Genomic DNA, 27,670 nt, shown 5'->3' on the forward strand with positions numbered 1-27,670 from the left:
GAAACTGAGATTCAGGTTTCATCTATACTGATAAATATAGGTTTGATCATGAACACTCAAAAATATTAAGTTATTGAATTTTTAATATCATGGTGTTACATAGGTTTACTATGGGAACTGAATTAGTACCGTGAGTCCAGTAAGGCCGTATGATAATAATCTGGTTCCCGGCCTATTTCCACCTGACATATCTAACTTTGGCATAATATATGTCAGGGAACCAGTATAGTCCAAAAGATCGCTCAAATCCTTAACAAATTTTATGCCGGACTGGTGCAAAATTAAATTTTCAAATCTCGGTGTACCAGATATGAATCCTTGAAGCCAACACTATCGTCATTGATATAAGCAGTCTAGGCTACAGCTACACAGTAACTAGCAGACAGTAGTCATTTGTAGCTTGAAATATACGTAAAACTTTAAAGTTCGGTTTCGATTTACCTACAGAGAATGCCCGTGGATGATCGTTGGCCAGTTTCGAAGAGTAGACGGATGCTTTTAAGCTGGTCAATTCCATCCCGTCTTGTGACGTTTGCAGGATCAGTCTTCTGCAAAATTTGGCTTGGTAATGGTAGGATAGATCAAAACATTTCCGCAGCCTCAAGCGAAATCAGCATGTACATATATCTGCTTAGCTGTTTATATGAACGTCGTATCATACTGTAATTTACTTCTAAATTCAGTAGTTTGAATTATCATTACTTAACACTTAACAGGTACGTAACTTGTGCAATGGCATATCGAAATCGTATCAAGTTTAGTACTGTAATATGATACTATCGTTTTACATTACTTTAGAGGAGAATCGGAGACCAGTATTTCCCAAGAATGTCTTACATAGATGCCAGTTAATATTGACACACTTGCATAGTATATAGTCTGATTGCTGTAGTTTTTCAATACGGTACTTAATTTTGATGCCTTTACTTTGCCACAGTAATTTGATACCTTTGCTTCGCCAGAGTAAATTCGTACGAATAATGTGGAACACTTTTAGGGTCTAGTGACCCCAATGTCAGTAGTTTGAAGAGCTGTGGAGTGCTGAACAAGTGGGCAATAGATTGAGTGTGTCTGTTTTATATAGGGGAGATCCTGATGCTGCCAGAGAGGAAAAAATATCTGTTTATATGACTTTAACTCATTTGGTTCAGACCATGCAGTGACAGTGTTAAATGGTAGTGCTGCACATTACATATATTAATTTTGTTCAATAAAATAGCACATTACCATAAACCATCAAAGGAAGACTAGCATGTTATGGAAAATCAATTGCTTTATTATACAGGGATTTCGTTTTTGATACGGAAAAAGACATCACAGTAAGTATAGTATGAATAGGGCACTGATACTGAGTTATGCAGTATTTTCTGTATGAGCTGCCAATAGGTCACCAATGCTCATAGTGAAACAGTGAGAACAAAGTTATTGATATTTTGTTTTAGGATAGTAAGACATCGACCCCTCCATCAGAACTATGGGTGACATCTTAGATGGAAGAATTATCTATTATTTTAGTTATCATTGTGATTTTTTTTGTTTAATTTAGTCAGAAGTTAAGATATGGAAGGGTGTTTCATATGCACAATGTACACTTCTGTTGTACTAATAGTATAGTGGTCATATCTACGAGATACTACCTTTGGTATGTTAGTTTAACTTCCATACAGGATTTTAATGTACAAGATTTGAACTTGGTAAATTTTAGCCCACTGTCATTAATTGCATCATTTAATGTTCCTCACAGACAGCAAAAAAATAATATGATGCTAATCTGTTGAAAAGAAATACCTTACTAAACTTGTCCAACTATACAAGATCTTACATGGGTTTAAAACTTTGTTAAAAAAAAAAATAATTAAATATTCAAAGGTCCATTGTTAAAAATGATCCTGATGATTCTGACCTGAAGTTCAACATTTCACTAAATTTTATAATGTAATATTTCATGCTTGACATTTGCTAAAATCTCATTACCGGGCAGTGGATTTTTGTTTTTGGTAAGAGGTGAACTTGAAAACCAACTACTTTAAGTAGTTGCCATTTTATGTTGAAGTGCCATTTGTTAACACCTTTACTATAAGATGAACTGTATTATGATTTAGTCACTACTCTGAGCCTGTGGTGTTTCTACTGACCTTAACCAGTAAAGAACTTAGAAGTTAGAAATAGACATTAAGTTTTTGAACTTAATTGAATCAGTTTATATATTTAAATCAACTGTAGAGATCAATTTTTAAAAGAAAAGTTGTTGAAAATTAAAATACTCATTTCTTTAGAAATATTTACCATCATAAGCTGAGCAGACAAACATTTAACTCATTCGGCCCCAGCACAGTTTTTAGTATCTCTGCTGATATGCCTCAGAAGCACAAAGCTGTGTCTAGCTGCTTGTGCCCCATAGTTTTTACCTGTTTGAAAACATCGTGCACATGCATTCACTCTTACCTTAATTTCTCTTCTTATATCCAAACAAAATCCACAAATTTTTCACCATTTATTTCAAATGAATGTGTCGACACATTGATGTAATTTTTTCCCTATTTGTCAAAGTTTTTCACAACTTATTTATCCAGTATTTACAAACTTATGTGCAACGTTTATCCGCAAGAACTCCGTCATCATCGCTGTCAGCATCATCATTTTCGGACGATTCAGTCTCAGAAACTTCTATGTCCAAATCTAAATCTCACAAAATATTCAACTGCTGAACATATCTTTCCTCAGCTTGCTCAATATTTTCGAGATCAACCCCGAGAAACTCCACATTTTTGCTCTCATCACAATTCACTCTTCCGTCCGCCATCATTTACGATTTTTCATGAACAGAACACGTGTAGTTAAACCGCTCTCAAACTTTAGCCTTTTGCTTCAGAACAATTCAAATTTCCACAAATGAAAGTAAAATCATTTCTGATTGGTTTAATAGTTGTTCAGTTCTTGGAATAAACCATTTCTAACCAATCAGAGATGTTGTATCTAACACACATTCATCACGCCTGGAGACGGGATCGGCCATTGAATGCAGTAAACAATTCACGACTACAGGCGGGATTGGCCAATGAATGCAGAAACCGGATCACGCTAACAGACGGGATCGGGGCTGAATGAGTTAAGACTGATTACAACATCACAAGTTCTAGAAATTTGTTTTATACATTAATTTAAGAGAACAGAAGTCATTTTGCAAAATTAGGTGAAGGAAATTACTATCATTTCAGTGCATATAAAACTCAGTCCAGAGATCTTGATAGGATTTTAAAACTAGGAGTCCAGGACTCCCATTTTGGTAAAAATAGGAGTCCCACCATCAAGAGTTGCAGTCCCTTCTTTCCTACAGAATCAACACAGACGTGAGTGCATCTATTTTTAGATGGCGAGGTTTTCGTAATGTAATCACTCACTATAATATAGCTTCATTACAACAGTCCATTGACAGGATCGCAAATTTATGGCTTATTTATTTGTATTCATACTTGTAGTAATTTTAGGCAAATAAATAGTATCTGATTTGCAGTCTTTTCCCATATTTTCGCAAATACGAGTAAAGTCACAAAACAGCTTAGACCTTAAAGCGCATCTCACGAATTCCACAACATAAGCAATGTCCCATACGTTTCTGACCTACATAATTTGCATTTTAAATTTAAATCTTTAATAAAATAATACCTAGGCTTTGGTTTCAATGATTTGTATTTTTTTCTGAATATATTTGCCCCATGATTTAAGAAAACAGACAATCTAATAAACTGGTACATCCCAGACTTAGTGAAGTCCGCCATTATTTCCCCTTAGGCCTATTGGTTCACTTATAGTTTCAAACTAATTTTATGATGAAATAGTGTATAAGAGGCAGTTAATATAAATCCAGATCACCAATTCTGATCTTAAAACACAAGTTTGTATGTTTTATCATCAAAGGATAGCATGCAGGAAATTGATAGTTGCTGCCTTACTCAGAAAAGGGTTAATGATCAATCAGCTATCAAAACATAATGCTTGTGAATGAGCAAGAGTTTGTTTGTCAACGTAATTTATATAAAAACTAGGCCTAGCTAATGATGCCTTGATGAATACATTTCGCTACAACACTAGAACTAACCGGGCTAAGGCAAAGGGCGTTTAAAAAAAATATGGTATGCAGGGATGGTCCTGGCTTTTAAAAAGCTGTCGCCAGAAAAATCGCCAACCTCAATATTTTGTCGCCAATTTTCAAAAAGTGTCGCCAGAACAAGTAGTGTACATTTTTTCAAGTGTTAATTTAGTCTATTAATGTAACAGGCAATGAAAATTACAAAAGATGGGTTAGTTAATACTCTAATTACAACAAGCATTAACAAAATGTTACAAAGTGTTACATGAAGATACGTCGCGATTTTAGGGCTGCCCACTTGTTGAACGCAGTTTCAAAGTCTAATTTTTCACATCTGTACATGCTGATTCTTATTAAATTCTCGAGAGATGAGATGCAGAGTTTATTTCTGATGTCAGTTTTTATGAGGTTCATCTTACTGAATCCACATTCACAGTCTACAGTGCTGACAGGTGACACCAGTAGTCTCTGAGCAGCCCCCCCCCCCACCCTTATGGCTAACTTCACAAAGCTTGTAGTGAATTGCTTCCTAAATCCCAAGAATGATCACTGAATGCTGTATAAATTTTCTCGACAAACAAAATAGGATCTCTATTCCCATGAATGAAACTTACATGAGTCAACACTTGGCAATATTGGACCGTATATATAAGCATAAATTCACACCCTATTTAGGTATTCTTTCACTCCTGTATTTTGAGAAATAAATAATTATTATTAATTATGCAAAACTGTTTTCTTTTTTGCTATTTTTTGTTGCGGAGTTTAAGTCTCTGCAGCCGTAACACGGGATTGATGGCAAAAGGAAAAGATCAATGAGTAAAATGCTGCACTGGCGACAGATATAATTGTGATTGAGATTTTTTCCATTTGCTTTGTATATATACGCAGTAGTCGGTACTTCAGAGGTTATCAGTTTTCTATGAAGGTTCAACAAAACTATTGTATTGGTATATGTAAAAAAAAAAAAAAAAAAAAAAATAACAAAAGGATTAGCCATTCAATTAATTGTATCTGTTCTATTCGCGTCTTCAGAAGTCGGTCAGTTGTAGGTATAGTGCGGTAGCATGATTGACTGTATCACAGCATACAGTACTCAGCCCAGATGTCAGCATAAGCAGATTATGATGTAACAATGCACTGTAAAGATGGGGTTGTCAATAAGAACAATGGATCGTTTGTTTAACAGATTGATTCCAATGCATTGCTTAGTCAAGTTTGTGGCTTCCTTTCGTTCTGGCTTTAAATTTATTCAGTCCAAATCCATGATTGTATGTACAAATTAAATAACCAAAAAGTCTGTCGCCAAAAAAATCGCCAGATGGGATATTTTTGTCGCCAATAAGGAAAAAAAATCGCAATTTGCGAATTGGCGAAGCCCAGGACGATCCCTGGGTATGGTCAGTTAGTGTACCGCTTAAATAATCACAGGTTGAAGTCGTTTTCGCTTTCCTAACAGAAGAAGGTGAAGTTTACGTTTTTAGGCGACTTGTCATCCACTTACGAATGGCATTTTGTCTAAGTCTCAACATGTCTTGATTCTGAGGTCACGTGCACTGCTTATTCTGCTACATTTGGAAATGAACACAATAATGAAAGCTAAAGTTGTTTATTTGATGTACTTTTATAAATGACCACATGTACATCTTTGGGTCTTTCTGCCTCTGAATTCAGTCACTGTAAATATCAGATAGATCATCACTCATTTCATGACGACTGACCATAAATTAAGACATGAGCGGTGCATCTAACAATACCATATGTCTTTACCTACACTACTACATTCTTGATTACTATTGCATAAAATTCACAAAATTCTAGCTCACAGCAGTCCATAACTTACAAGATTATTTAAACATTACAAAATCAGATAGAAATATTTGATTATCATTAACTCATGATAATCAGTATCATCCTAACAAAGGAAATTATTTCATATAACCCTATGAAATCATAGACATTAGAAAACTTGGATAGCATCAATCTGTCAGTTCTATCAATGAACTAGTAACTGTAAAATTAAAGAGATAAATTGCATTACAACTCTAGCATCAACAGATTTCCATGAAATTGAATAAATGATACATAATATGGATCCTAGTCATATCAAACACATTTGCATAAAACAAACAATCAGAATAGACAATTATGTGAAAAATTAAAATTGTGTACCCTAGTGCTGTTCTCTTTCAGAAGTTGTGCATCCTAGCACTAAAACCTGTCTTTTTCTTACAAGACAGCCACCTGGTCACCTTTTCTTGTTTAACGAGGAAAGCACTATTCTTTTTAGGCTTCCTCTGGGCCAAACTTCTCCTCAGGATTTTTGGACTAAAGAATTTCAACTAAGGTTGTCACTTTAAATTCACATTACTTCCAAAGTGTACGTCTTAATTTACTCTGACCAATCGTACACATCGGTTCCTAAAATTATCCCAAGATAAAAATTTCTTCCATCAGACTTTTGAATCTCAGAACAACGTTGCATATCAATTCTCCTTTGAAAATGATAATTTGACATGGGTTCCTATCAAGCGGTTATGGTTGGTAGCTCAAATGTTTACTTTCTCGGTACATCATTGCAATGCCCTGATCAAATCTCAATGAGTCGTAGATGCTAGCCTTTCAAGTTTAACACTGGCGGGGGGGGGGAGAAAAAGGTTGAAGTGACCCTTCACAAAGACTTTTCTGGCTTAAATGTGATAAAATTTTAATGCTCAATGCATTCAACATTAAGGTTCAATACTATTCAGATTTTGAGACTTTACACAGATAAATATTTGCTAAGAAAATCTTAATTTCAGCTAGGTGTATAGGTTCTGTTCTAGAACATAGTATTCACATTCATTTATAAAGGATCAGCCAATTCTCAACTGAATGCACAAAAACATTGTAAATCCCTGCTTTTATTTCTTTGGTAAATTAATCCTTTAATTCCAAAAATGTCCTCATTTTTTCAGATGGAGTGTGAATTTCCTTTCTAAATTTTCAGTTCTCTAATAGACCCAGGGTTTATTGCTGTTTTTCAGAGTGGCTTAATAGAGTAAAATTCTACAATACAGAAGTTTTTCATGATGCAGTTGACAAGAGAGACCCACAAAGAGGACTTCTTACAGTCTGCAATCACTACAGCTGCATGGATGATCCTCTTATATGGGGTAGGTTATTTCATAATCTTCAAAATATGTCCTTTCCAAGTTTGACATATCCACAGTTTTTTGTTATTTTTTATATAAAAGCTCATCATTACCACAGTTTCATGCATTATGTGGGAAGCAAATGTTCAGCTCATTAGTTTTAGAAGAGTTAGCCTACTTTGTGTTAGGATTTTCCTCCTTTTGAACTGCATTCACATTCCAAATCACTTAATAAAGCATACTTTAAAACACATGTTGTTGATGTTCTCTTTTTTAGACTTAGAATTATGCATTATGGATAAATTCATGAATGTTGGGGAACAATTTTGCTGTTTAAAATGGAATAACACTTGCCACATGCTGTTTTCAATGTGTTTGAAAAAATGGGGTTAATATTTGGAAAACCAGGGTTAATCAAGAACAAGTTTGATGCAAGACCAAGATTCAACCTTACCATTAACTCTAAGTTATTATGTTTAGATCTAAATATAATGTGTCAGTATCTAATTCTAAATATAATATGTCAGACAGAATCTAAATATAATATGTCAGACAGTATTTTTTCTCAGTATACAAATGAATTCTATATGTAAAGACTAAGTATTATTTTGGTAGCTAGTTGTTGTTCAAAATTGTTGACACAATAATAAAATATTCACAACCTTATTCCTCAGGCAAATGCTGCCATCTGTTAAGATGTTTCTGGCTTGTGAGTAAATATAAAAAAGTTTACTGCCATAAGTTCTTTGCAGACAGACCATATCCTCCCAGTTGATAACTCAGCAGTGTACATGTACCTACTGCACTGCCAATATCATGGGATGCACATGCATGTCCAGCAGTGCATATAGACATTGACTGAGTCTAGATTAGTTTCAGGAATAATAATTAATAACACAAAAGGAATGAATTCATGGCATTCAATGTTTTTTTTTTATATAGGATTATGCCACATGAATATTTTTAAAAAGTATTCTGAATGTAATATAACTGTTTATTATTATACTGGTTAGTCAGGCTAGAGTGCATTTAAATGAAAATGTTCAAAGTGCAAAATAATTGACTCAAGTTATGTCAAATAGTGTAAGAATTAAACATCTTAAATTAAGATGGTAATTAAGAAAACAAAAGGTCTTTAAGTACTCTCTCTCTCTCTCTCTCTATATATATATATGTGTGTGTGTGTGTTACAATTACAATTTTAAATGAATGTTAAAAATTGGTAGGCTAGTCATGTTTCACAGCAGGTCCACTATCAGTTTTAAGGGAAATTTTTGTTTCAGGTATGATGAAATGGAGGCATGTATTCAATGCAAACAAAGTCCGGTGGTCCACAGCAGCAGCTGATATTTGCTTTACCAACCGTCTAAATTCTCTTTTCTTCTCGCTGGGGCAAACCATTCCCATATGTCGTGGTGGAGGAGTGTACCAGAAGAGCATGGACTATTGTATTGAGGAGTTAGACAGAGGGGGATTTGTGCATATATTTCCTGAAGGTGAGGAAGTGTGCTCACATTTGGCGTTTTTTATTTGTTCATTAAGAATACCATGAATTTGCTATGTTGCTACAACCACAAAATTTGAGGAGCTCTTGAACATTGATCCATTTCTAATGACATTAGAACCTTTTACTGAGTTTTTCTGAATTTTTGACAGAAATCCACACTACAGAATATGGTTTTTTTCTTGAAGATTTTGCCATGCTAATATCAATGTATAATGATAATTTAAGTGGTAAATGTTTAAAGTTGTGAAAACATGCTATTGTTGGTTCCATTTCTTATAACTGATTCTCATGTATAATTTTCTTATGACACTGCTAGGTACAGTTTATGCAGTACCAGTCAATATTCTTTGAGTCACATGGGAATATGGTAACAAGTGAAATGCTACTGAGAAAGGAAGAAGAAATAAACGAATTAAATTTGAGTCAGTATTTGGAAGAGTATTCCATTATGTTTCCTACATTCTTCAAATCATGACCTGGAAAACATTATGCATTTTTGCAAGGTCTGTGCAGATTATAAATGGAATCTAGCTTAAGGAGAAAGGTCTGATCCATAGAAACTAGAGAAAAATATACATATTTTGTGAAGGCATGTAAAGAGACATCCATAATTTCAGAATTGTTCATGAAGCATATTGGTCCTTTAATCAGTAAAGCAGAAGTCATCTTGACAAAGTTTCTTATTGAAAACAATCAACCTTAGTAGTAGAAGGGGTGATAATACAAAATTTTGACAGCCAGATATCTATTGTTTGAAAATATTGACATTTTGAAACCTTCTTTTGATGTTTTTGGCCTCACCTACAACCCCACATCAACCCACCCCCAGTCAGTCCTGATATGACCCAAAATGTGCTGATCTTCAAAGATATTAAAAAAGTAGGTTCAAAATGATTCTGGCCAGCCAGCTGGACTGCGTGTTTTACCATGATACATATAAAGCACATGCAGTATTGATTACATATTACCTGTATTCTATCTTTTAGATGAGTTAGTGGGCTGCATTCCTTAAACCACGTTTACTCATCCAGGTAAAGAAGGAGAGCAAGATCTGCACATAACAATAATGTGCATACAGCCACAAGTTTTCTAACCTAGTTTTTGATCTGATAAAAGTACCCTAACATTTTTTATTGTCTGGAAATTTACATTTTATTCCAACATTGCAGTTGATCATTAATGAAAATGGTGCCAATCAATCAGCATGACTGCCATGGTGGCCATTTGGACAAGTTTGTTAAAGCTAATTCTGAATGATTTGTCATAGTGCCATGGGGTTCACTAAGAGACTTCTTGTGACATATAGTTGGTCTCAGATGAAAATGGTGCTGACCTGAGCATCACTATGGCTGCCATGGTAGCCATCTTGAAAATCTTTTTCCTTAACAGATGGTCATATAAACCTAGGGTTTGATTTAGAAGACTTCTTATGATATCTAGTTGGTCCTCAGTGAAAACTGCTGATCCATTTTGCTGCCTGCAGCTTCCCATGGGTTGGTGGTTCTTGCCAGGGTTCTCCCATATTCTTCCTCCACCAGTTATACTAGCCACATAGAAGACCTTAGTGTAGCATAGACCATATGTGTCAAACATATGGCCTGCATGACTCATTGGTCTGGCCTGCAGACCAGGTCTCTTTTTAGTGTCAAATTTGTGTGCTTGATCGTAGTTCATGATACTTATGGCTTGAGTGAAGTATATTTATATCCTATCTTGCCTGCCATATCAAAAAAGTTTGCCAATACTGACATAGACAATAACTAAAAAGATATTAACAGCAATTAGTATATAAATTTGTTCTTATTTTATGATAATTTGTTACACATTCTTTGAAAGTGGCTATATTAAATTTCATTAATAACTGGCACCCATGTTAATTTTCTTTAGAAGAAATGTCTGGCAAGAACCATTAAAATTTTAGGATCTCTGGCAATTTTTATATGCCCATTCACTAGGAAAGATTTGAAGCTGTTACTTTGCATAAAATAAATTTGCTATATTAAGGTATTTTGAAACAATAACACTGATCTGACTTAATGTGGAAAACATTATAGAAATTTGCCAAAACGATCCTTAGGAATCAAAGTCCAGAGTTTTGATGGACAATGGTAAAAGCATATGGTTTATATGAAATTTTGAAGACAAATGATATATTGTGAATTAACTATTCTTTGCTGGGATACCATTTTTGTTGATTTTGTGGCTGTTCAAAACCATGTATTTATAGACCCAACGAAAGCTGATCCTTATGTAGAGACAAGAAGACTTCTTACTCAATCCATAATGAATACTGGTCCTTACATAGAGACAAGAGGACTCCTTACTCAATCCACAATGAATACTGGTCCTTACATAGAGAAAAGAGGACTCCTTACTAAATCCACAATGAATCCTGGTCCTTATGTAGAAACAAGAAGACTCCTTATACAATCCACAGTGAATACTGGTCCTTTTATAGAAACAAGAAGACTCCCTGTGCAATGAACAGATTTATATACCAATGAAACAGGTTGTCTACAATTTTACCAAGGTTTTGCAAACAAAACATTGTGATTATTCAGACAGCTTCATAAATATCATACAAAATGGACTTGCCTGTACAACTGTATATGTCAAGTGCTAAAATATTTGCTTAGTTGATCGAGCTGCTATTGATGTGCATTTCTGAATTTTGGATATGATGCTTTAATTGTATCAGTATGTGATGTTGCAAATATTTTAATTTGTAAACATTCAAGATCTACTGTTCACTTGTATGCATATTTGAACTTGTTAATTTTATACTTTCAGGCAAAGTGAATATGGATAAAAAGTCTACACGGCTAAAATGGGGTGAGTATTACTTAGAATCATTGAAATTAGTACCAATACTTAAAGATAACAGTTTTATCATTGCAAGAGTGTTATCCCCTTAATTATTACACATAAATTAGGGATTGCACTTTGCTTTGCCGATGTCACAAATTACAATTTTTTTTCTCCCCTATTGGCGACAAAATATACCATCTGGTGATCTTTTTGGCAACAACATTTTTGGCTGTTTAAAATTGTTTATACAGTATTGGGTTTGGAGTTTAGAAATTCAAAAGCGCCATGACAGGAAGCTGCAAACTTGGATATAAAATTGCACTGGAATCTATTGTTATGGTTCGAGTCTCAGATTCAGCCAATGTGGGTATGTGAGAAAGCTTGCCAGTAGCTTCTTGTGGGTCGGTGGTTCTTTCCGGGTCTTCCCGGGTTCTTCCTCCACCATAAATACTGGCGGCCATGTATTGCCTATCCTATGCTGAAAAATGGCGTTAAACCCCACAACAACAACAACAACAACATCTATTGTTACATAAACTTTGTTCATATTGACAAACCACCTTAACAATGCATTGTTATATTACAATCCGCATACGCTGATGTCTGGCCTTAGTACTCTGTGCTGTAATATAACCCAAATAGTCATGCTACCTAACTAGCTACAGTTGACCACCTCTGAAATTGGGAACATGAATGACTACACTTTACCAGAAAAATGTTCCAGAAAAAATAGTTTTGCTGAGACTTCAAAGAAAACGGTCTAGCATTGATCATTATATATATATATATATATATATATATATATATATATATATATATATATATATATATATGTACTCTAAGCAAATGAAAAAAAAATTCTGTCAGTGTTCTACAATTATTTGATTTTGCATTTGTTTGGTCCTTCAAAGAGTGCCTTTAGCCGCGCCTTCAATAACACATGAACCCTCATCAAAGTGAACCGAAGACCTTTGATCATAGAAAGTTGGCAACAGACTTAAAGCATTTGTTTCATTTTTTGTAGTGATTGGAACATATTTATTGTGCTTCCTGTTTGCAACCAAAAAGTTCATGCTTATAATCACTACCAGTGGCGGTTTAAAACCCCAGTTAAAGTTCCAATGTTTTCAAACAATAGATATCTGGCTGTCGAGTTAAATGAAGGTGGGACATCATGCAAGAATGTTAATTTTTTAAAATTTGTTCACATGTATTGATTTCCCTATGAAAAGCTTCATCCCTTTGGTAGCCTTGGCATCATGGTAGTTGGCTGAACCAAATCTAGGCCAATTTAAGTACATGTACATGTAGCATATAAACAACTATATAGCCACGTGCTATTAAGATAATAATATCAGAGAGAATTGTTTCAAGAAACATGTTTGTTGACAATGGGATATCAATCAAATGAGGACTACCATTTTTTTTATATATATGTCTTGTGTTTTCTAACGGGATTTGATTAATACATAAATTTTCTAACATACAATTGAATACTTAAATTCATGGATTTTTTTATGTGCATGTATATTATTTAACACATTGTGGAGTGTACTACACAAATGTAAGTTGTCAATATACAAGTTTATTTCAGACTAATCAATATTTCCATTGTTTTTTCTCTGTGTAAATCCTAGTCACTGACGACAGGTCATGTCTTAAAAATTTCACTTGTATACAAATTTTTTTTCAGTCCCCCTCCCCCTTACGTATCTAAAGACCTGCTTATGTTGACAATATTACTTTGGTTCTAAGGATGTTGAGGTAAACGGATAGTACTGTATTATGAAAATGGCAACATTTTTTTTGAAAATTGACAACAAAATATTTGGGTTGGCGATTTTTTGGGTGACAACTTTTTTAAAGCCAGTGGCATCCCTGCATAAATATATGCAAATGTAAGATACCATCATAATTATACAGTTATTTTGGCAGTGCAAACTGTCACCTGCGTTAATCCCATTATTACACTGTGGAGCTTCTTGATAAGTAGAAACAGAGAGACTTGCATGTATCAGAAATGTACCTACAAACATTCCCTGCAATGAGCTAGAATTGGAAAAGTTATTATGATTGCTAGATCTTAGTTACCAAAAATGCTGTTAATAAGATAAAAGAGTCCAGAGTTTGTATATTTCAGGTGTTGGTCGGGTTATTGCAGATTGTAAAATAACACCACTTGTCCTTCCAATCTACCATATAGGTAAGTTTCTGAATTCATGATTAGTCTAGCATTTTAACTAAACTTTGTTCTAATATACTTTTATATGCCCCCAAGATGGAGGCATCTTGCCACTAGGTTGTCTTTGTACATCTGTGAGGGTGTGTGTAAAAACAGCTTGGATTCAAGTTTTGTTTCACATGCACTTGTAGATTAGTAACTCCTAGTACATTTTTCTTCAATTTTGGATTATAATGTTATCACATACTGCCCTTCTCAGTACCACTCCAGGCATGTATATTATAGGAACAAAGTTTGGTTTGATTTTTTTGTCATCACTTGTATTTTCATAACCCCTTGCCTGATTCACTTCATGATTAGCTTATTTCCTGCCACCTAGTTGGGGCATGGAGTTAAGAATTACCAGACTTTGAAAAAATAGTCTTTGATCCATCATGATATATGGCTTTTGTTACTTAAGTAAAAAAACCTTTTACAGTTTTCTAAAAAACTGCTTCACAGAATTTGACAGAAAGCATCCTAGCTTTGTGCAGATCAAAGATTGCTACAGCCTATTGGCTGCATTATGCAAGGGCCAATTCATAACATGCTTGGTTTGCATATGGAATGATGACATTATTTACATAAGTGTTCTCAGCAGATGCATACCGTCGGTTTTTACACGTTGAATTTAAATTTGACCCATTTCTGATGCATGGAATTCCAACCTATGCATTTTTATGATGCACACTGATTTCAGCTGGAGCATGAGTCTTAAATATGTCTGATTCGCCTCAGGCATAATTTCCTACTGAGCATACACTGTCCATAACATATATACTCTATACTCTAGTGAGGCATATGTGCGTTTCTGATTGGTTGACTGCCCCTGTTTCTCATTGCTTACTCTAGCAATTTTTTCTGCCATGGTGAAAAAATTCAAAAAGAATCACATTAAATACATTTATTGTTTAAAAATAAAGACAACCTGCCTGTCCTAATTTTAAAACCATTACAGTAGGAAGCACATTTTTTTTTGTTGCCTGGTGAACACTTGATAGACTTCTGTTTACACCTTATCAGCCCCTATGCTAAATTGGTATGAACTAGGCTGAACCAACAAGTTACTGATGTTGCACTAAGGTGGGCATAGGTGAATCAGGTTATAATATTTTGATATTATCTTTGACATTTATAATAGAGGAGGAGGGAATCAATTATGACTTAATTGGGTTAATGTTTGAATGAAATATTACCATTTTTTTTTAATTCTGTGGTAGGATAAAATATGAATCTTAAAGACCGTCTACTGCACATACTGCTTTTAAATTACAATCTAACATTTTTGAATTTATTTTTAAGGACAAAAAGAATCAATATATTAGTGTATATTCTCCCCAGATTACAGTAACCAGTGGGAACAAGTTTCTGGAGACCATTAATAATAGTGCAGTAATGTGTGGTAATCAGGTTATGAATGCTGACAACGAGCTGTTAATCGATTATCTTACAGTTGTATTCTGAGAGTTTAAGACAAAATGCAGGAGGTTTTATGAGGTTTTATAAGCATTAAATGGATCAAAGGTGGTCCAAGATGGCTCTCAAATCTTTCAGTAAAAATTGGGTGACCTGTGATTTTTTTTTTATACTGTTGGATTGTTCTTGTATTGCTCAAGATATTTATAGAGGAATAATTAAGGGAAGATTATACATCTGTTAGTTCATTTCTTGTCAAATGCCAAAACATAAGCTTTCTTTCAGTACTATAGGAAAGAAAAACAACACTGACTAAGTAATATCAAATTTGGGAAAATATCTCATGTCCAACTCTGAAACTTTCTCCATAGGATGAACTTGACTTGGAGGAGTCTTGGAGAGCAGTCAGTGACTTAAAAAACCCAGCCATAGAAAAATTGAAGTTTGATCTTTCTTGCAGGCTGTTTATTTTTGTCATTGCCACATTTTAACAATGATAGAGAGAAGACATCCTCCATTCTTCTCAAAAATAAAATTATTTAAGGGGAAATCAGCACCAAAAAACTATTGAGAGCCTGTTAAGTGTGAAACTTAATAATCACAATTAATATCATCAATGATTACCAGTCAGTGATCTTGTGAATGAAACTAACAATGCAGGCAGATATTTTTTTCTTAAACCTTGGAGTGAACTTTGAGATTTACACATCTTCCTATTTCATTGATTTTCATACACTGGCTCTTGTTTCTTAATCACAATGGCTCAAGAAGTATATTTTCTTTCCTGTCTCAGAAACAACCTGCCAGTGATCATCATTCCGACCCTCAGACTCCAAAGAAATGGAAAGTTAGTAACAGTTGTGTGGTAAAGGAGAATAAATCTCCTGAATTATAAGAAACATTAAACATCAGTTACAAAATACTGTACAAGTGTTTCCCTTTATTCAGCATGAGACAAGAAATCTTGAGCATCATTTTGCTCCACAAAATAATGATCCCAGCTACAAGATCATGACTTAAAAAGAAATGACTCTTGAGATTTTAATTTTGACTCGTGAGATTTTCATTTTGACTGATGGTATATGGTATTAAGGGTCAAATGACTCTTCAGTTTTGAAATCAGCTGAGAACCTTGCATAATATGATCATCAGAATGTACTGATGGTGCAGCTTCATATACAGCGGTTTATGCAAAAGCTAATATATTCACGTTTACAATACATAGTAAAAATAGGAAAATGATTATCGATTTAAGTTTTTCTGTAACTTAGCTGAGGATAAAAATGAATTATAATTAGTATGGCTTGAAAGTATATACAAAATTACAAGGTAGGAAGATTTACAGAGAGTACAGTAAACAAGGTTTGCATTTACCTTGTAGGAAAGAACTCACTTGACAACTGTTTAATACAGGAAATAGAGATTGAATTATATGGACATCTGTTCATTATTGGTGAAACAATTCACTGTTGTATTTATGCAATGGTTATTTTACTGTTTCAATTATACATTGATTCTATAGGTGAAAAAGTGATTAAAGATTTTTTGTTATAAATGATGCCTTTAATCTTCAATAGCTGTGAATAATTATTAGTCATTTGCCTCCTTATTCTTTATGTGTCGATATGTATCATATCTTTTGTTGTGTTTCATGATATGTATCTTATATGTGGTATAGGTATATTATTTCACTCCTGTTAAAGAAGGCAGGCAGACAGACAAACAAACAAACTAATGAGAGTTCATATTAAGACCTCGTGAAAATTGTATTATCATCAAATAATGATGACCTCAATTAATCAGAAATCCTGGTAATGTGACTACTGTATTTTAGAACTTAGAGTGGATTTTTTAAATAGAGTTTTTCAATGTACATGTATTAATATTTGCGTCACATTAATAAAATGAGCTAAATTTTCTGGTGTTTGTAGGTAGAAATCAATTTGTTTAGATGCAGTGAATTAGAATACCATTGTTGTTTTTCAGGTATGGATGACATATTGCCAAATTCCACACCTTACATTCCAAGAATAAGAAAGGTATGTCATTCAAAAAACATTATCTAAAATATTAAACTATTGTCAGAATTTGTATAAAAAAAACTGTTTCATGGGAAACATGTTTATGTATGAAGAAAACAAATCAAATTTTGACTTCCTCTTGAATTCATGTTGACATGTTTAGGCAGTTTTCAGGTCTGTTTGCTGTGAATTTAGGAATATCTGTGATGTGTGGTCTTTTGTTAGAAAAACTGTCACTCCTCCATTATCATATGCTGTTTGTTTCCACTTCCCAAACGTCACTTTACAAATTTTGGTAGATTAAGGCAGAAAATAAAAAGAATTACCACATTTTAAAAGATGATCTTGCAATACTCTTAAACTTTAGAGTGTATGAGTTCATTTAATATGTGCATTTTGTTTTCTGTCTTTTAGAATGTTACCATTTTAGTTGGGAAACCAATGGAATTTGGAAGTGAACTGGAAATGTTGCAGAAATTGAAGAAAAATCAGGTATGTACTTAATACAAATTTCATATTGAAAAGTCCCACATCTGTTGTCTCTCTCACTCGCGTTCTTCATAAGAATATCAATCTCTCTAAGGTAGAGTGTATTGTGTTATGATGACATTACTATGTGCTATGATGACATTACTATGTGCTACAATGACATTACTAGGTGCTACGATGACATTACAATGTGCTGCGATGACATTACTATGTGCTACAATGACATTACTATGTGCTATGATGACATTACTATGTGCTACGATGACATTACTATGTGCTATGATGACATTACTTTGTGCTATGATGACATTACTCTGTCCATCAATGTGTTTCCTATTTTATTTATGTGCAAAGCCTCTAGTTCTCAACCATCTACAGTTATCAAACTTTGTGGGTGGCTTGTATTTGGGGATAACTAAAGCCTGTTGATTTGGGGGTCAAAAGGTGCAGATAAATATTGATTGTGACTTGAAGAAAATTTAAATGGTTTCTGCACAACAGTATTACTTATACATCACAAATCTGGACCAAACTTTGCAGATGCAGGGCTGAGCAGATTTTTTTTAAACCACTAGTCCAGGACAAGTGGTTTCAGAAAATTCACTAGTCCCACCTTTCTCTTCACTAGTCCCACCTTACTTGTAACTAGTCCCACCTTATTTTTCACTGGTCCCAAAATGGTAATCACTTGCCAAGATTTGATGAGATGTATGTGCTTAATCCATAGAAAAAACAAACAAAACGATATACAACATAATTATTTCTTAAAAGAATTTAATTTTTCAAAAACATTGGTTGTTATACATTTGGCTTCTTCAGGTTCATGTATATATGTTTTAGCTGATGGATTTGAAAATATGTCCATGTATACGTCTGTCACATGCACCAGCGCTAAGCCAGCAGTTGATAGCTGTCTCTGGGTTAAAGTCCTCAAGCTCTGGTACATTTACACAAATGTTCATTAGCATTTGTAAACTCTTTTGGTTTAAGGAATTCATTAAAGAAGTCTTGATTAAATTCATTGAACTAAATCCTCGTTCACACTCAGAAATAGCTACCGCACACTCAGTATCCATCTTACATTTTATCCCTCCATTTTCAAACAAATTTACCTTCGCCGAATCGCTGTTATTACCTTACTTGCAAAAATGATTTAGCAAACTCATTTTATCCACAGAGTAACTATCAGCTTGCTTGACAACTACTTCTAAAGTGATCATAACATCAATTTTCTCTTCTAAGTATGAACTGAAACAGCTCATTAATTAGCGTAATTGTTTCGCTTCAAACAATATCGCATGTGGAAGTTAATCATCTGTATAATCAATTATAAATTAAAGAATCATTAATGTCGTTTAATCAGTTCATAAAGGAAACCAGCACTGATATCGGTAAAGTACCTTTCATTAATTTAATTACACTGACTCGCTGGATTAAAATCATAGTGAGCCGCTCGTTATGATCTAGATTGAGTAAACTCATTGCAACAAAACTGCTTACAACACTGCTAATTGATCATACTGGCTTTCTTTTGTTTGACGTGTTTTGATTTGCCGATAATTTGGTCGCTTAGCCCAATATGCAGTCAAGCGGTAAAAGGATGTAAATGTATACACGAAGAGGGGTATTCTGTATGCCCAGAGGGCACGATTGGCCAAATAAAGGCAGATATAGTGATTAAAGCACGAAAATAAGGACTAGCCAGACTTTTTTAAAAAGCACGTGTCCTGGACTTGCGACTTGGAAAATTTTACTTGTCTGACTTCAAAAATGACTAGTCCGGGACAATTGCTATGGTGCTGTGCATATTAAAAGTTATTTATAATACATTTGTTGAAACACGCTATAAAGGGATCTATTCATCGGTACTGTCCTCATAAAAACTGCCCTCCACCTACCCATAAAGATTCTTACAAATATGCAAGAGAGGGAAATAATGTAGATGTTGCGGCTGAACCAAAGTTTGTGTAGGGTTTGCACTTCTGATATGGCAGAGACCTATTGATTTTGGTGTCAAATATCAGGGTCATTAATGCTCAAAGAAAAATGTGTTTTGCAGAATAATTTTGTTTTAGAGTAAGTTCCTGGACCAAACATTGTTGATTTCTTACTGTTATGACAATAAAGAAACCTAATGATTCTGTGATTTAAATATTTGAGGTCATGATTATGGTAATTCTGATAAGAAAGTAATATTTTCTGAACAATTAGTTTAGTTCAAGGTCACATACCTTGACTGATTACAGAATTTCCCAAGTAATTACCAGATTTTGTTGTTCAAATCCAGTGACATGCTCTATAATTTGGCACCTCAGAGAAGGGCTGAATAGTTGACATTTTCAGTCCTGATCTCACTTTGAATTGGCATCAATCTTTGCCCATTATTTTACAAGGTTTTTTTTAGTGGATTCCCTTTATACTTTCTTTTTTCTTTTCAAACTGATAGGCATTTGTTTTACCATGAGACTAATTATTTTCTGCACAGTCATTATGCAGACTTAAAAATACATCACACTTGCAGATGTTGGTGACCTTTAAAGGCAAAATCAGCCGACAGAAGTACAAACTTCAAATGTTTTAATTTGTCAAATTACAGTAAATACAGTCAATTTACTTTTTTTCATAGGGTATCAATTTTGTGGTTTTCACAGTTGCTACAAATCACAAATTTGATGATCTAGTGAACACAGTTGTTTTGTGTGGAAGCAATAGGACTGTTTCCCTTATTCATGAATCTGACTACATGTGCTGATAAAAATGTCATTTTTCATAAAAACACAAAAATAATGAATCACAATAGTTGTAATTTAAATTAATAAATAACCATCTAAACATTTTTATTGCTTTTGGTGATTTTAGAAAGTTGGTAGTGCTTACATAGATTATATGAATCTTTTTCATCCAGTTATTCTTTTTAAACAATATGGGATGTTATAAGTCCTGTATTTTAGAAACTTGCCCTATAATTGTTGTGTAAGAGATAAACACAAACCTGCCCTGACAGTCACCTTTTCAGTGGTCACCTTGTCACAGTGGCCATAACAATTAGCCCCCCCCCCAAGTAAGTTTTTTTTAACATATAAAAGTCATAACTGTCACCTGATTTCTGCTATCCATGGCCAGGTGTTTCCTAACCAAGCAGTGATTTATACCAACTCTAACCAGTTCCTGGAGCATATCTACAATGACCACTTAGTCTGTGCAACCAAAACTTTTGCTTCAGGAGGAAGGCATTTTTTAGATGAAGGAATGTCATGTGAATCAATGTACAAACAGTTTTATCTGACCTGTTCTCAACATACTCCAGTGACATTGTTAATGTAACTCATAATGTCACTATGTCAGATTTCAAAAAGAGGCTGGAATAAATAATTGGGACAAATAGAATTCCCGTGTTAAGAAAGCTTCAGTTTCAGCTGGTGACCATTGAATATCTTGGAGCCATATGTAAAGTATCATATCTACATTTAAACAGCCAGTTTTTGTTTCAAGGCTCAGATTGTTTTATTAAAACCAGTTCTTCCATTCCTTTAGGTAAGTTTAGCATACTGGTACTTCATGTAAAGCTTTTCATGAAAAGGCTGTCATTTATTTTATATCAAATGCTTTGCACCCCATTCTAGGTTTGATTTCTTATCTCAAACTCACTTTATACAGTTTTGGCTCCCATAGAATATGGATATATTTAAATCGAACTTTTTAAAATAAAGATAAGTTTTTTGTATTTTTCATTTTTTTCAGAGAGAGATTCGTAAACATATCACGGACATTATCCAGGAAGAATTGAGGATTTTAAAAGAAAAGGCAGAACAGTTGCATAGAACTCATTTTGGCATGAATGAACCATAGATGAAACATGTTGAGGCATTTGTGTAGTATTACAAGTAATGTGACAATCTGATTGAATGTACTTATTTATTTATTAGTTGATCCATCAATAAAGCATCAAAGGAAAAAGAACACAAAACATGAAGCACGTGCATTGATATTAGACGTTGAGCTTCTCAACTATATATATATATATATATATATATATATATATATATATATATATATATATATATGGTTCTATATTGCATGCAACTGATTATCTACAATACTGTAGAGACTTTAGAATGTATTGTTAATACATTGGTTTTGGTGGGGTGCCAGTTTTGAGAATTTTGTGGTTGCAGTAAATCACAAATGGTAAGATCCAGTGAATAATGTTTGTAATGCAGAAGTAGTGTGAAACCATAAACAGTTCATGAAATGAAGTACTGATGAAAATGATGTGAAACCATCAAAATTTATAATCACAAAAATAAACTAATTTACTTTGAAGTTGAAAAGTCTCCTTAATATGTCAAAATGCACTGAGACCTACATCCATATGTTTCACAACCAAGTTGGGGCACTGTTAACAAAATGATTGAAAATTACAAAGTAACTTAATTAAAAGTTCTTATTAAACTACATAACCCAATCATAACATCCACTATCTTGCAAATTCATGTTCAGAAAAAATTCTACTTGTTTTAGCAATTACAAAGTTATTAAACATTATCCACTTGCAGAAATAGAGGTCAGATTAGAGTGGTCTACCCTGGATAAAGAAAGTTGTACCACTGATCATCAATTGACAGTTACTACTTTTGATGGTGCCTAGTTAGCATGCCCTCCCAAGAGTCCTTATTGTTTAGGAGTTTTCTTATCTTGTTGGAACTATACTCTTTTTTATTATTGTTTCCTGCTCATCTCTCATCATAAATAAATCTTTTGCAACTAACTTTCATTGTTTCATAAGCTAATTGACACCATTTTAATTGCCTTGCCTAATGATCAGTAGAACTTTTCATTATCTTATAGCTGTTCTCACAGATTATAACAGTCAATGACATTCACTGAAATCATTTCAGTAATTTTCTGATCTAGCATCTACTTTGCTCTAAGCTTACCAGTACATGTATTTGATTTCACCTGTATATTCATTGTTCTGCTAATTATAGGTAGCAATTGGGACAATTAAGTGTGGGGTCTGTAAGAAATTCAGACTGACTGAAGATAACCACCCCACCTGTATTAACTCTACTGGGGTGTCAGTCGCACCATATTTGTGATATCTTTTGGGCCTGGTCTGAAGAAAGATGAGAGACAGACTTGTTCAGACAGATAGCCTGAGCAAAGAGAGAGCCAAGAATCAGGATGTTGATGCTATCTTTATTACTACTGACAGTCTCAATTAACAGCTTTCTCATGTTCCAGTCACACGAGGCAGAACGTTCACCAGTTGCAAAGAGTGTCCAGCAGTCTTTACCATCTCAGATATTCCACACAGCCTAAACTCCACTGCTGGCGACAATTACAGAACCAGATCATGCTAGCACAGAACAGGCTTTCAGATCAGTACTAATAAAGTAAGGTGGTCCACATGGATCAGTTCTGGACAAACCATCTTTGCATATTGACCCTCATACTAGCTATGGTGATCAATCCATCAAAAACTAGTACTGGACTAAAGCATTAGACATCATCCAGCACAGGACCTTGTCCATTCCAGGTCCAGCATGGTCTTGATTTATGCCATCTGTCACCAGGACAGGCTTTTGTGATCTTTCTTCCCAGCGTACCCAGTCCCTAACTCATAATTCAGCAGTCATCTTGGTGCTTTCAGTCTTGGTTCTATCATGTATGCCCATTACAACCACACCATATTTGGTGAACTAGTCTGCTATGATGTCCCCAGCTGGAGCAATGAGGGCATCATGTACTGGCATTGGACAGGTCTATCACAGGTCTTGCCTTCATTACAACCCTGTACCTGCTATGACGAATTCCCATTCCTGGACACTTGGTATCCATCTTGAATTTTGATTACTTTTAAAGTGAGTGCCTGGAAATGATGGTTTCTCAACATGGATGAGATTTGAACTTCCAGCTTTATTGATCATCCCCGACTACCTGCTTTGCAAACTGATTGCTATAATTATTGGAGACTACTTTGTTATAACACCGTTGGATTTCAGTGATGCACATTTGCAAGGTCCATCTTTTCTACTCTATCAGTGCCCAAGGAAGATTCAGCCATCCATGCATTCACTAAGAAGTGTTCTGGCTTCTGTCTCTTTAGTTCTTTTAACAGCTTACAGTTTCATCAATTGTTTCTTTTTTATTCAAAATTCCTGAATATATTAACCAGTCAAGCAAGAAAGAACAGCCTTGCTGAGGTCTTGCACTACTTAAAATTGCATCTTCAAGATCAAGGACTTTCTTTTTGCTGACAAGTCCTGTCTAACTTCATTCTGGTGCTTTACAAAACACTCAGCAGTTTTCAACACTGAAGTCCCAGGCATCATTAGAAATGTAAAAACCATCATCTATATGAATGGGCTGTTGGCTGTTGACTCCATGTTTGATGTTGTCTCAATGTCTATATTTCATTTGGCTGAAGATAGTTTAGATACTCCTTAGAGACTCCTGCTGACAGACATGGGTTGGTGGGGCTTTCCCAGGTTCTTCCACCACCAGTCATTCTGACTGCCAAGTATAGACTTTCATGCATTAAAAAACGGTTTTAAAACAAGAACATTGACTATTGTCTAACTTTGACATGTCAAGCTAAGAGCTTGTTAACACTATTATTCCTAAAAAGCATGTCGTTAGCTTTAAGCGGTTTGATTTGTTTGGTAGTGGATGTTCTGTGGTTTTATAATTGGTGAGTATTATCAAAGAAACGTCTTATTCCAAATATTGGTTTCTGCTGACACTGTAGTTTTGATACAAAAGTCAAAATTGTCACATTGGGGAATAGATATGAAAACCCAATCTCAGGGAAGTATAAATTTATCGCATAGTGGTTTTCCTCAATTAGCATCATAAATTTAAATTACGTCATATAGTTCTTAGTACTGTAATGTGGAAATATCACATAATAATGTATTTAATAGTATGAGATTAACATGATATCAAATATGCCAATGGCTGCAGGCGGCTTCTGATACATAGTATATGATTGACTTGGTCATAATTTTCTTGGTTAATAAAACATATAAGCTCTTCTGTTTCTCAGTTGTAAACAATGTAATATTGTCATTGTTAATTCATTTTTTTTCTTGCCTGTGAATCATAGTCAGAATATAGGAATCACTTATAGAATCACCATTCAGGTTTTTCATTTAGCATTGTCTCGATAACATTGTTGAATGGACAGTTATGAAACTTGAGGAGTCTATTCACCATGGTCAAAAGTAAGTAACAGTGACTTGTTTTTCAACTTTAGAGATTATGTTTTATTTTTTCATTAAAATTCATTGACCAGTGTTATATGTACAGTCATGAAAATATTTGGGGCCATTGATCATGGAGTTTTCAACTCATAACAAGAAAGAAAATAGATAACAGTTTTCTAATTTCACACGTGATTATGTAATGATTGCATTTAACTTGTTTCTTTTATACTATTTTATGTAGTCATAAAATTGTATGGGTCGGCTCATCTTGGAGTTTCCTGCTTATCATGGTAACCTGGACTTGTGTTCCACTGATTATGTTACAGTTTGGCTCTAGCTCAGTTTCCTTGACAGTTGTATGTTGAGTCATTAAACTTGATGGGTTTACTCATCCTAGATGGTACTGTTAAACATACACAAAAGTAAACCAACCTTTAATGCTCTGGAGACTTTTCAAGATCTTTGGATTATGCAACAGTAGAGCAGGTGAGGCATGGTTTTCTGTGGAATTCTTGTTAATGTATCCAATTCTCAATTCCATATGGTGGCTTAATGCATACGATTTGTCAAAGATTATGCAGTATTGGCAATGGATCCAACTGTTCATTTATTTTACTTTCATTTGAACGGGAATTTTTGTCATATTAATGAGACTAAGCTTAATGTTAATAGTTTTAATTTCGTATTTATATCTGGTGTCTGTTTCGTATTTATATCTGGTGTCTGATTCTATCATTATTTTATTATTTGTATGTACATCTGGTGATTGATTATGTCATTATTTTGTAATTTGCTTTGTAAATGCATGTATATAGTTCAGGAAAGAGAGTCTTTCAAACCTGAGTATGGTGACAAGAAGAAAAAAGGAAATTAAGAAAATTCTAATCAAAATGCAACTCCTGCATGAAACAAAGATATTAGATCTGATATTTCATTTCACACATTTGATAATACAGACATTACAAATTTCATTTGAATCAACTGTGTATGCAGTGACTTATCGTGTTGACATGAAGTAAATTTAGTACATACCATTTTTAGAGTGAGTGCAGCTTGTGTAAATTTAATGTATGATTTTAGCTATGCTCAGATACACTGCTGCATGTATTATTGAGAAATTGTTTCCATGTTTTAATCATTATCTTCAATGAGGGTTTTAATATATATATATATATATATATATATATATATATATATATATATATATATATATATATATATATATATATATATATATATATTTGTATGCTAAGTGTGTTGTCTGTTTGCAAAAGCTGGTCTAGTCAGACTGACTTCTTGAGTTTCTATGGTTGTTCCAAATTTACTCAAAGTGCTGGTCAGTAACTCGCTTTTTCATAATAAATGCACTCTGATGTATCATAATTTGTATCATTTATTTATCATTAAGTCCATTATATATTAAACTGCATATTGATCAAAATCAGAAATTTAGTTTCTGCCTTATTTTATCGATGCATACTTTTGTCAGTCAGTGCATGGGAGCAAGTACCACAAGCTGGCCTCCATAGTATTAACACCAAAAAAGTCATTATTTTGCCCCAAGTCTGGTGTAATAGCTCACCTAGCTAATAAAGGAGATGCTAAGTATGGTTGAGATGGTATCAGAACCCTCAATTTCCTAGATTTTGCTCTAAGTAATCAGTAATTATTAGCATTTATTGCTGTGGAAAGGGAGTTGTGGATTACATTTTTGTGCATACTATTTATCCCATGAATAAATTATTTCATCTTTACAAAAAACCTGAACAAAACATCTGAATTTTATTAAGCCTAATGTTTGTAAATTTTTCCTCAAAACTGTTGTCAGTTTTTCTTTTACAACTTTTTGAGTAGCACAGTTGGCTGTTAGTATGAAATATAATTGTTGATCCTGTACATAGAGCCAGTATATGCATGCATGTAAATGTACATTTTTTCATTCATTGTGACTGTTGACATTTGCTATTTTGAAACATTTGCCAATCAAGACCAGTTTCAAGCGAGTTCATGAGAAGCATTCCGTCATCTAGGTTTTTCCAGATTTGAACAAATGATGCCAATCCATTTTCGAATATGGACATCTGAAAAATCTTGAAATGGCTTCTAAGCAAAACTGTTTAACAAATTTAACCATATTGGACAGAAGTCTTCTGGACATGATTGTACAATTGATGCTGATCTGCAGTCGGATATGGCCTACTAACCATTATAATTTTGGCATAATCATTACAGTTTTATACAATGTACCACATCTTAGTTATGCTTGCTTGTGCATGGATTATGCATTTATATATATTGATCAAAATAAAATGAACTAAAGGAATAAAAAACTGTTTGTATTATTCTAAACCCAAACTATCCACTACCATTCTTTATATGCAAGAAATTCAGTAAGCCTCCCATGTAGTACTTGCAGATTTAAAAGACTACATACATGTTGTACATGTACTTGTTCTATTTATAGCAGTTATGTGAGAAATTTCCTAGAAAACAGACCATTTCTTCAATTTGACCTGTGTTGCAGATTCATTACACGAATAAAGAGAATTGTTTAGAGAACCAGGCTATACTATAAATAATGGCACAATTGTCAAGCAAAGGAGTCTTTATTGATGTGACTCTTGAATTTTTAATGACTTTGAAAAATGTTAAACTGGTATCTTTTTGAACTTATAAACATGGATCTGAAAAAGTACAAGAATATTACCTTGCTCATTGCAGGATTTGTGAGACAACTTTTAAATCATTCACACCGAAAAGTTAAGAATGTAAACTA

The 27,670-nt window shown here is 33.9% G+C and overlaps 1 protein-coding gene across 1 annotated transcript; it reads left to right on the top strand.

The window, feature by feature from the left end:
* Positions 1-357: 357 nt before the first annotated feature.
* On the top strand, positions 358-27,224 carry LOC149802251 (tafazzin-like). Its single transcript, XM_089956679.1, has 8 exons — positions 358-565; positions 7,117-7,245; positions 8,508-8,720; positions 11,522-11,563; positions 13,680-13,742; positions 17,163-17,215; positions 17,612-17,689; positions 21,428-27,224. Exons 1-8 carry the CDS (start codon positions 451-453, stop codon positions 21,533-21,535), a joined length of 801 nt encoding a protein of 266 aa, XP_089812805.1. The 5' UTR covers positions 358-450; the 3' UTR covers positions 21,536-27,224.
* Positions 27,225-27,670: the final 446 nt, after the last annotated feature.

The sequence above is a fragment of the Sinohyriopsis cumingii genome, chromosome 4 (genome assembly GCF_028554795.1).
Source record: "Sinohyriopsis cumingii isolate HCF-2022 chromosome 4, ASM2855479v2, whole genome shotgun sequence".
Lineage (NCBI taxonomy): Eukaryota > Metazoa > Mollusca > Bivalvia > Unionida > Unionidae > Sinohyriopsis > Sinohyriopsis cumingii.